This window comes from Brassica rapa, chromosome A07, assembly GCF_000309985.2.
Source record: "Brassica rapa cultivar Chiifu-401-42 chromosome A07, CAAS_Brap_v3.01, whole genome shotgun sequence".
Lineage (NCBI taxonomy): Eukaryota > Viridiplantae > Streptophyta > Magnoliopsida > Brassicales > Brassicaceae > Brassica > Brassica rapa.
This window is the reverse complement of record NC_024801.2, coordinates 1,591,780-1,604,455: the sequence shown is the minus strand read 5'-3', so window position 1 is coordinate 1,604,455 and position 12,676 is coordinate 1,591,780. Positions and strand designations below refer to the sequence as shown.

The following is a 12,676-nucleotide window of genomic DNA, read 5'->3' as shown; positions in this document are numbered from 1 at the left end:
TTACGAAATTACCTAATGTGGCTAAAATATATATGACAATTAATAATTTTGAATAATAAAGATTTGATAAAAAAAAGTAGTGTATCTTCTATCATATTTGTTTAATTTAAAACTATTAAATAAATTAAACAACCACAATAACCATATAATAAAAATTTAGATTTTTCTGTATATGTTATATTTTGAATTTTTAAAAACGACTGTAAATTACTAAAACTGTTAAAAACCTCACATTCAAATTTTGTGATCCATGGTTTAAAATTTCTGTTATGAAGAAATACAAATGATTACAAAATTATATAAGTAAAAAGTCTAATTTAACTAATTATTTTAATATATATATATATATATCATTTTAAATTAAACTATACACCATATAAAATACATAAATAATTTAGTTTCAAAATTTACTTTGAACAATTTTTTTGATAAAAGTTTTGAACGAATATTGACAACTTATTTTTAAAAAATATAAATTACTAAAACTATTAATCCCACAATAAAAATTTTGTTATGAGTAATTTAATTTTTTTTTACAAGATACAAATGATCAAAAAAATATATGAGTAGAAATCATCATTTAATAGACATTAATATTAAAAATATACTAAAATATACTATGTATGTTAGTATCATTTAAATTTAATTACATATCCTATCAAATATAAAAAAATATTTTTTGGATTAATAAAATTGATTTATATGTTCACACCAATTTAATTATATATCTAATACTTACTGACTTTTAATTATTCAAAATATATTTATTATTTTATAATATGTAAAAATATTTAATATATAAAATAATGTTTATATATAATGTTCATCCCGCGCAATGCGCGGGTCTTAACCTAGTATAAGATAATTCGAAGTTTTCCAAAATATTTGAAAATATATATAAATAGTCAAAATTAAATGTCTAAAATAGCTAAACAATACTCAAGTGCCAAAAATACTTGAAATATAAACTGATTATCTATCCAAATATTAAGGCCAAACCAATTTATATTTTAGTTTTAGGTATTTTGGCATACATTATTCAAATTTATATGTAATATATTATTTTGTTTTTTAATTTTGAGAAATTTAAAGTATATAATGAATTTAATTTGTTTTTAAATAATTTAAACGGGTTATCCGAACCTGAACTGAACCGGGACAGATTAAAACAGAGATTTATAAATATCCTAGTGGGTCTGATATCTTTAACCCCTAAAATTTGAATAGACCCGAATCAAAATTTAATGTGTAGCCGAACGCCCACCCCTAGAAAACATCGAGTCGGAGTTGAGATTTGGTCTGGTGTTGATCGACTCCATTATTGGTGTCGGTCGATACCCATTGTGCACAAGAGTTCCGACGAGTTTTTATTATGTTTCAAAAATTATAGTTTGACCGAGAAGTTTACCTTATTTGCAATTAAGTCCTTGATGTGTTTTAAACCTATATTTATTATTTTTGACCCATTGTTTAGGCTACGCTTTATTTTACACTTGGGGAGCAATTTGGAGAGACAAATCAAATCTCAGTAGAAAGAAGATTTCAAACTCTCTTATTACTCTCTTTGATTTATTAGTGCAGTTTATTTATACTATGACTTGTGTTTCTTCTATTATGTCTAAGTAATTCACCTGTTAGATTTATAGTTTTTCAAGAGTTTAGGATGAATTGTTAGATTGAATTGAATTGCTAAGGTAATCTTGTATTCTTCATCTGGATTGTTCTTAATGCTAAATTTGGATTGACAACCAGAAATCTATATTTTAGGATAATTGGTAGACACAACAGTGTTATTGATTTATTGGTTTAGAAATTTGGTGAACTTATCAAACTTGTTCTTAATACTTCTCTGAACTGATTGAATTTGCAAAAATATTTGAAATTCTAGGATCTAGACATAGATAGTCTCTGCAACGAGAGTGGATTGCTTTAATTATTGTGATTTGAGTTCAAGAACAATTCTCCATAAATCCTTAGCAATTGTTGATCTGCAATTTTGATTCACATGTGAAATTCCTTGAGTCTAGTGTATTTCATATTTGAACCCATGTTTGAAACTACGCTAGGCGCTAGTCGGGCGGCAACCTCGGGCCTAGCGAGTTACTAAAAAATCGGAGATTAATCAGGATATACGCGGGGATTAGTTTTAATTATTATTTTATTTTATTAAAATATTTAATTTAAATATATAATATAAATAAATTAGAATATAATATTTTTCGTATGTTATTATTAAAATTTATATTTATTGGTTTTAACAAAAATTAATTGTTGGCAAAAATGAATATCATATAATTGAAACACAAATTAATGGAGGACTATATGTATATATAGAGACATATGAGTATTAAAACAAGTATTCGTTGTCTCCTAGTGGCTGAGACATTTGCTATTGTGCTGAACAACCCGGGATTCGATCTCTCTTAGTGCTTTTTATTTATTATTGTATTATTTCTTCTCCTTGGACAAAGTTCCACATCGCTTACGGGAAAAAAGAGAGGCAAAGTCTGACTCTATATATAGAATACACATACAATGCAAACTCAAGGTATATGGGCTTCGGATTTCCTAAGAGGCCTAATATAACACCTTCATAGTTTACCATTTAAACCTATTAAATTGGGCCGATTAATTTGTTAAATGACCGAATAATCAGTAATTGGGCCGAGTAATCGGTTTAACGGGCCGACTAATTGGCTAACGATTTTGTTGGCCATTTTCCTCGGAAGGTGTCCGAACAGCGATTAGCCGGGCGGCTAGGCGTCCGCGTTTTCGAACAGAGATCTGAACTAACAACCACTTTTGCTTTCTGTATTTTATTACTTTACATCTATTACTGTTTAGCTTAAATCAAATACTGAAGTCTATTAAGTGATCCAACGATCCGAAATTGGAGAGTATTTCATTGGGTTAATTTGAGCATATCAAATGTAATTGGTCTTTGTCTTGACAGTGATGATTACTGATCAAAATCTGGATACACATCGTGAGATCATCTCGATCATCATTAGCGATAAGTTTGACACCAGGGGCGGATCTACAGTGTGATGAACGGGGGCACGTGCCCCCGACTACTTTATAAAATCTATTCAACAACCAAGGGAACAACTCTGCTTTTGTAGACTAGTTGGTAAAGAAGCCCCACTGTTGACCTATTCTTCCATGGTTCGATACCACCCATCTTTATAATTACTTTTTTGTTTTCTCCACTTTGTTGTACAGTTAATTTGCTGTTTGACACGTTTACAGTCTACTTTTACTGTATCTTTCTTTACAAGTTATAACTTATATGCAGCATTTTTCCTTCTTCTTCCTTTTGTTTATTTGTTTTTCATAGTTTGTATATTATATTTTAGATATATTCATCTTTAGATTTCAAGTTTGGTGCCACATTTTAAGTATATTTTTATTATAACAAACATTCACAACTGCTAGTAAATAAATAAAACCAATTAATATTAAAATAATAAATTTATCTATTCATTTTTATTTCATATTTTAGAGTTTAGTTTATATAAAGATGATGATAAAACAGTTTATTTACAATTTTGACATATTGTTATATATATATATATATATATATATATATATATATATATATATATATATGTAAACTTCAAGGTTACTTTTCTATATATTTTCAAATTATTTTTGTGTAACAGAATTATTGTGATTAGTAACATTTGTGAAGAAGTGTAAGAATTCTTAAAGTTATTTTATAAAAATGTTTCATGTGTTCAAAAAGTTAGTGTAAATTATTTTCACAGATTATAGTTAGCTTACAATATTTTTAACAAATTATTATTTAATTATACTATATATAAAAATAATTTTAAATATATTTATTAATTATGTGCCCCCGTCAAATATCCGGTCTGGATCCGCCACTGTTTGACACATGACCATTTGGTATATACCGGTTATTAGAATTCTATCATGTTGTCGGTGTGGGACAATTCTACGGCAGTCCCGTTCAGATATTCTTTATCTTCGTGGCGGAAAGGTCTATTATGATGTCATTTTGACAAAATTTGGTCAAATATCGATTACATGATATTATTCGTCGCTGTAAATGGTGACTTAGCCGAAGAATTTGGGAACAAAACAAATTACAAGACTTGTTGAAAAATCTATATGTTAGATCATGAGTAGAAGAACAACTTCAGACGCTGTCGAAGAATCATTTTTTTTTGACGTCAAACGTCCATTCTATTTACTCAAGCTTGAGGTGGTTTGGGTTGTAGAATTAAGAACTCACAAACACAAGTATTGCCTCACGAACACAAGTGTTATTCCTCAAATAAGAACTCTTCTTATTAACTCACAATGCTTAAGAAAACTCTCTCAAAAACTTAAGCTCTCAACTCTCACAAGTTATGCTACATATCAGCATCTCCTTATATATCTCTTAATTATCCTAACCTCATTAGGATTTACTCAACTTAATATTTCCTAATCTCTTATAGATAAACATAACATAACTTGTGTCTCAAGTAAACTTCAAGCTTATCCTTCATGGGTAACCAGACCGGAATATATTTTGATACAATATATTTAGTATCAAAACATGGATAAATATAATATCGCTGATATCATGGAAATCTCCATGGAAAAACAAAAGTATAGAAAGAAAGTGTATTGTCTTTTGTTATATGGCAATACTTATACAATTGTTGAAAATTGGTTTTCTAGATTTTAAATTTTTCGGTTGAATACTTTGGATTCTATACTGAAAATATTTATAGCTTTGGTTTTGGATGAGATCAATGGAATAAAACAAAGAAAATTAGTGTTTGTGATGTGACCAAGATTCGAAGTTCGCAAAAAATTAATAGAATTGATATTTTATTGATAAAAAGATTTTGGAAGGAATTTTCTCTTAAAAATTTACTTCATTTGAATTGATATTTTCAGTATAAATTCTATACTGAAAATATTTATAGCTTTGGTTTTTGATGAGATCAATGTAATATAACAAAGAAAATTAGTGTTTGTGATGTGACCAAGATTCGAAGTTCCCAAAAAATTAATAGAATTGATATTTTATTGATACAAAGATTTTGGAAAAAATTTTATCTTCAAAATTTACTTCATTTGACGATGTATTGTTGTCTTTAGACCATTAGCATTGGTAGTTTCTACATGATTTTTTAGGATAGTTTCTAACAATAAAAAATTATAAAAGAAGAGAAGTACGAGATATAATCCCTTTGTAAAGAACATCCGACACCATCTTGAGGTACTCTATTGACACATGTTAGTAATTCATTTTAGCTAAAACATAATTACGTAATCAGTTTCATTTTTTTTTAGATTTATGAGAGATTTGTGGAGTCTCTCACTACTAAATACTATTGATGCCCTTAGTCATTTTTATCGTGTTATTTGATGTTTTCTATTTTTAAATGTATTGTATATGCATTATCTTTTAAAAGTCTAACTAATAAATATATAAACAAAAAAAATAAAAACTTTAAGTGGTCGTTATTTTGTGGGGTGCGTTGATCTGTTGGAAACACGAGTAACATTATGAGAACTGAGAAGACATGTATGCTGGCTGCAAGCGCACGTCATCGTCACTCACTGCTTATGTGACCGAAAGAGTATGAAGCCGAGTGATTGACATGTAGTTTTAGAGTTGAATTACAATATGATTTATAGTTCGATGTAACTTGCAGTAAAAAGTATGTGGTAAAAACGGTAAGTTTATGTGGTAAGTTTTACAGTAAAAATAAAAATTATCATTTTATTAAAACTTGTGACTGGTAATATTTTTGATGTATAAGTTGCAGTATGAGTTCTGAATAAAAGAATTAAATATAAAAACAGAGAAATAAATATTTTCGTATTAAGCTATTTTTAAAATAAATAGAAATAATTTTTTAAAATAAGTATAAAAGTTTAAAAAATAATTTTCAGTATATATAATTTTCTAAGTATTATAATAACTACTAATAATATTTATTTTAATATCAATAATAAGTTAAATTAAATGAAATAATATTATTAGCATGAACTTTAAATTAAAAAAACCAAATAATAGAAAAAAATTACAAATGTTCGTGAAAATTAAAAAAACAATTATAGACCTTAAGCTTTCGGGTTTTGAGAATGGCCTGATACCACACTAACTTAGGTCAATATATATAGAATTTTGTGACTGGTGTTTTTTTTTTTGAATTATCAAATAGAATTTATGCTTCAGGTTTTGTATAATTGACTAAACATTTGAATAATTTAAAAAATTAGGAACAAGAAAGATTATAAAATCTTTGACTAGCATAAATTTAGGTAGAGTATTTATGGGACACTCAAATGGTTGTTCACGATTTTCTCTTGTTGTAAGAAGGTCTGTTCACGATTTTTTTTTTTAAAACGGAAAAATCAATTAAATTTGTAACTCAACTCTTAAAACATGGGATTTGGTTGATATAGGTTTATCTTTTGAGTTAGCAATTTTATAAAGGGTTTAAGTCAAAGTTGTAACTCAAGTACAACACATCTTAAATCAAACTTAAAATCAAAAAATTAAATTTAATGCATGATTGGTAACATTTTTGAGTTACAATCTTAACTCAAACTTAATCAACCCTACCACATGTCACCAATCGTCTTTTCTTTGTTTCTTCTTCTTGCTCTGGACAAATCCGGAAACATCGGGACGCGTAGATTTTTTGTGTTATTTTAACTTTGTGTCTACAAAGTTAAGCTTCAGTCCAAAAGTCGGTATGCCCCTTAGTTTCAGGTCTCTTTAACATTACGTTGGGTCATATCATATGGGTAATAATTAACATGCATGTCACTTGTCAGTAACCCATATCGGATTCAATCCACGGTTTTGCATTTTAAGAGATAGATAAGTAGAGGTGCAATGGTACCAGCACTAATACACTGGATCTCATCAAAACTCTGCAGTTGCTTGGACGAGAGTAGTATTAAGATGGGTGACCTCCCAGAAAATCTTCGTGTTACATTCCATATTATAAAAGTGTTTAAAAAAAAAGGAGATAGATAAGTTTAGCATTTGCCGCTTTAAAAAAAAAACAAATTCTAAATTAAAATCAGTAATAAATACTCTATATCTCATATGAGCCCGTATATATAGATAGTCTATGGTCTTATCCCAGTTCATGCACCGCCATTGACAAGCAAGAAACAACTTCTAATATAAGGAAAAGGTAAGTCCTTTTATCTAATTAACGCCCTTGTACTATAACGATTTCTTTCGGTTTTCGTAATCATTATAACTAAACTTTCTAATGTTTAGGTCATGGAGCAGCCGCACGCGCTTCTAGTCGCTAGCCCTGGCTTAGGCCATCTCATCCCTATCCTCGAACTTGGAAACCGGCTCTCCTCTGTCCTCAACATCCGCGTTACAGTGCTCGCAGTAACATCCGGTTCCTCCTCCCTGGCCGAAACCGAGGCCATACGCGCAGTTGTTGCTAGGGGGACATGTGAAGTTACAGAATTACCCTCGGTTGATATAGACCACTTCGTGGAGCCAGATGCGACGGTGTTCACTAAAATTGTAGAAAAGATGCGAGCCACAAAGCCCGTGGTTCAAGACGCCGTCAAATTAATGACACAAAAACCGACGGTCATGATCGTTGACTTTCTTGGTACCGGAATGATGTCCATTGCCGATGATGTCGGCATGGCTAAGTACGTTTACGTCGCTTCCCACGCGTGGTTCTTGGCAGTGTTGGTGTACTTGCCCGTATTGGATAAGGTTGTGGAAGGGGAATACATTGATATCAAAGAGCCTATGAAAATTCCAGGTTGTAGACCGGTTGGAGCGGATGACATCATGGAAACAATGCTAGACCGGTCGAACCGACACTACCGAGAGTGTGTACGGTGTGGCGAGGAGATACCTATGAGCGATGGTGTTTTGGTGAATACTTGGGAGGAACTACAAGGAAATACTCTAGCCGCGCTTATGGAGGACGGAGAATTGAGCCGGGTTATGAAAGTACCGGTTTATGCTATTGGGCCAATTGTTAGGTCTAATGGGCCTACTAAAAAGCCTAATAGTATATTCGAGTGGTTAGACAAACAACGGGAAAGGTCAGTATTGTATGTGTGTTTAGGCAGTGGTGGAACGCTGTCTTTAGAGCAAACGATAGAACTTGCATGTGGATTAGAGTTAAGTGGTCAAAGTTTTCTGTGGGTTCTGCGTAAGCCCACTTCTTACCTAGGTGAAAGCTCGAACGATGATGATCTGGTAAGTGTCGGTCTACCGGAAGGTTTCTTGGATCGCACACGTGGTATGGGTCTTGTGGTCACCCAATGGGCACCACAAGTTGAGATCTTGAGCCATGGATCAATCGGTGGGTTCTTGTCTCATTGCGGCTGGAGCTCTGTGTTAGAGAGTTTAACTCAAGGAGTGCCAATAGTGGCTTGGCCTCTTTACGCAGAGCAATGGATGAATGCTACATTTCTGACTGAAGAGATCGGTGTAGCCGTTCGTACCTCGGAGTTACCGTCAAAGAGAGTGATCAGCCGAGAAGAAGTGGCGTCTTTGGTGAGAAAGGTTATGGGCGAAGAGGATGAAGAAGGACGGAAGGTAAGGGCTAAAGCTGAGGAAGTAAGGGTTAGCTCCGAACGAGCTTGGACTCAAGGTGGTTCGTCTCATAGTTCTCTCCTCGAATGGGCAAAACGATGTTGCCTTCTGTCATTCACAAATAATACAGTGTCAATTTAAAGGTGTTTGTCAAATTAAAGTTACTTTTAAATAATATGAATCATATGATGTTATACGAAGTATGCTTACCATCTGGCATTATGTAATTTCTTATGAATAAAATAATAAATTGAATTACACCAAAAAATAATAAATTGAAAAGACTTGATTATTAACAAACTATTATGATTTATAATGTGATAGCTTTATAAAAAATGATACAAGAAAGTGGTGATTTTTACAATCTAATCCTATATTTATCAATTTTTATAATTCTTGAGAAATATCAAAAGTACTTTATGAAAATGCTAAAGTTTATTTTAAAATTACTTTTTCCGATAACAATAATTTTTTTTAATATAAATATAATACACAGAAATAAAAAAATATCTATCATTAAAGAGGTAGCATACATTTATACCTTTTAGATTTAATCAACATTTACTTATGCTTTATATTTAGTTAAACATTTTTTTTTAATTTTGAATTGAATAAAAAATTTCAATTTTTTTTATAAGTTACTTATTTATTTAAATATTTATTTATATTTATAAAGTGATGGTGCTGACAAAAAAATAAGTGATGGTATAAGATTCTTTTATGAGGGATTTGCCAAATATTACTCAAAACTTGATTTTGATTGCAAAAGTATACCCAAACTTGAATCAAATGTAAAAGTAATCCAAAAGTCATGTGAAATTACAGTTAGTCCCTTGTGACCAAACAAAAAAACATAATTCATTTTTACGAATATAGCCCCGGAAAGCCTTCTGAGATATTGTACGTCGACGTCCGTGGAAGTCTTCTGGTATAGTGTCAAAAATAATTTTCGATTTTCAAAAATAAATTTTGAAAAAATAAATCGAACAAAAATAATAATAATAAAAATTTCGAGATTTAAAAAAGTATAATTCAAAAAAAACATTAAAAAATATATTTTTTTCTATTTTTTATTATTTTTATTTATTTATTTATTTAAATAATTATTTATTATATATATAAAACAAGAGTATAAGAGTATTTTGCCTTTTAATGAAGAATGTATTTTTGAAAATATATCTTTAATGTTGGTAGACATGAATAATGGTACCAAGAAAGTGGTAAACATGAAAATTTCTTGTTATATCATTGTGTGTTTGATTGGTATTTGATCTTGTTGCATGGACTAGGAGCTAGGTTACCTTAGGGTTTAGAGTTGATGGGTAGAGTTTTTGGAATGTAAAATTTAGGATTCTAATAAATATATAAATAAATACTTAAAAATATTTTAAAAATAGTTTCAAAAATAATTTTTGATTTAAAAAAAATTGAAAAGAAAATCGAAAGAAAAATTTCAGAAAATAAAATGTAATAAAAAATTCGAATTTGATAATGTATAATTCGAAAACATTAAAAAAAATATTTTTTATATTTTTATATTTTATATTTTTTTTTAGTAGGTTGCAGGAGACATGAGTCTCCTATTCTTTATTTAGAACAAAAACAAAAGTTACAGGCAAACTTGCCGAGGTCTAGAGACCCCCTGAATATCCTCCAAAGAGATAGCACCAACACTATCAGGCACAACCTCAAAAACATGCAAACCCAATGATAAAGAATAAGCATAGTTAGCTAATCCATCTGCTAGACGATTAGCCTCCCTATACACATGCGACACCTTGACTAACCAGTCTCTTGATATGAAGCCATAGCACAAACGTACTAGGAATGACAGGGGATAATAGTCGTTAATCCCTGTCTGAAGAAAGCCCACCATACTCTCTGAGTACACTTCCAGTTATATTTTATATTTTTATCTTTTTATCAGCTACTCTTTTTAAATTTTTTATTTAAATAATTATTTATTATATATATAGAGAACAAAGGTATAAAAGTCTTTTGTCTTTAAATGAAGAATATATTTTTGAAAATGTCTCTTTAGTGGTGGTAAACATGAATAATAATACCAAAAAAATGGTAAACATGAAAATTTCTCAGTATATTATGGTGAGTTATATATGGAAAGGAAGAAATAATAAAGTTTTTGGATATTGATCCGAGTGATACTCTCAAATTACCAGAAGCGGAGTCGGTACTTTGGACTGAGGCACAAAGTTCTCTTGCACATGGAATTGATCAAACTCGCACACCAGTAACAGCGATAGTCTATCCCATGTTGATGGTGTTTTACGGATGGATCATGGAAAGATCAAGATAATTTTTCAAGACAAAGGTGGTATAGCACACTGGAAGGATTTGATGGTTTAATGGGTGTAAGGAATACACGTGCGAGTCAATCGCCACTTCATTTGGAGATGGAAGCTCTAATTTGGGCAATGGAATCCATGAGGAATCTACGATAGTTTTCTGTTACATTTGCAACGGATTGTTCTCAGTTGGTGAAGATGGTTTCGGAACCAGAAGAATGGTCAGCCTTTACAAGTAATTATTTAGAAGACATCAAGGTCTTGAAAAGAAGTTTCAACAGCTCAGAGCTCATTCATATACCACGGACGCAGAATTTAAGGGCGGACAGTCTAGCACGCAGTGCAAGAAGGCAAAACCGTCGTTTATTGTCCATATGGATACAGAGTTACCGGTTTGGTTTGCAGAATATATATGAGTCTATCTATGTTGTTGGCAAAAAAAAAATTGTGGTGTGTTTGATTGGGATTTGATCTTGTTTCATGGACAAGGTTACCTTAGGGTGGCTTAGGGTTAGTGAAATACAAAATTTAGAATTCCAATAAATATTTAAAATATAAAAAAAAACTAAAAAAATAGTTTAAAAATTAATTTTTCGATTTTCAATAATAAATTTTGAAAACAAAAAATTCAAAAAAATAAAATTTATAAAAAAGTTCAACTTTGAAAAAGTATAATACGAAAACATAAAAAAAAATATATTTATTATTATCTTTTTATTTAAATAATTATTTATGTTATTTATAGAAAACAAATGTATATGAGTCTTTTGTCATTTAATGAAAAAAATATTTTCGACAATTTTTTTTTAGTGGTGGTAAACATACGTGAAAAAATTTTCCGCTATGTTATGGTGTGTTTGATTGGGATTTTATCTTGTTTCATGGGCTACGTTACCTCTGGCATAGCAGTCAATGAGTTTGGACATGTAATTGTTTATTCATTTCTTCAATCGATTATAACGAATAGTTTTAAGGAGGGTGTGAGAGGTTTCAGATTTGGTTTATGGGGTCTCTCATTGGTACAATTGGAGCTATAAGTGGAACTGTCTTGGCAACATAATGGCTGGTCATAAGTTCTTAGGGATTCCAGGATGACGCTGCGCCTTTCTATTGAGTGCAACGTTGAGTGTGATGACTGGGCTTCTTGTTTTCCTCTTTGTCACTGAAGCAAGGAGAAAGAAAACTAGCAGCACCCTTTCTCATGATCATGAACGGTAGTATAAAGCTCTGCATAGTTTTTTTGTTTTTGTTTTTACATGAAAGCTCTGCATAGTTGATTATATATTTAGTACCAACATGACAACTACTTTTTGTTTATTTTGTTACATAATGTTTTGTAGAGGTCATGAACTTATGGTTCATAACGTGAAGAACTAAGATGCTGAAACATTGGATATTATGAGCTCGTTTTGGGAAGAATCGAGATTAGCCATAAAAGATGTAACCAAATTACGAACATTTCAAGTCATCGTGTTGCAGGGAGTCGTGGGTTCAGTGCCATGGACTGCAATGGTTTTTTCACAATGTAGTTCGAACTCATGGGTAAGTACTAAGTAGTAAGTATCTTAGATATATATATATTACTTGTTTCTAATGATAAATTCTTAACTGTGATTCCATTCTCATATTTGAAAAAAACAAACATATATTCTTATCTAAAAGAAATGTTCAACCAAACATAATAATTTTTATACCAAAGCAGTGGATAGGAATTTTTTTTTTTATCAAATTCATCTAACAAAATGTCAAGAACTTTATCTATAAGAGATGGGAAAACACACACACATATCTATATATATATATATCT

General features: G+C 30.5%; 1 protein-coding gene across 1 annotated transcript; it reads left to right on the top strand.

Moving 5' to 3' along the window:
- The first annotated feature begins 829 nt into the window (after nucleotides 1–829).
- LOC103839971 (UDP-glycosyltransferase 72D1) lies at nucleotides 830–8,818 on the top strand. Its single transcript, XM_009116450.3, has 2 exons — nucleotides 830–7,178; nucleotides 7,268–8,818. Exon 2 carries the CDS (start codon nucleotides 7,271–7,273, stop codon nucleotides 8,702–8,704), a length of 1,434 nt encoding a protein of 477 aa, XP_009114698.1. The 5' UTR covers nucleotides 830–7,178; nucleotides 7,268–7,270; the 3' UTR covers nucleotides 8,705–8,818.
- Nucleotides 8,819–12,676: the final 3,858 nt, after the last annotated feature.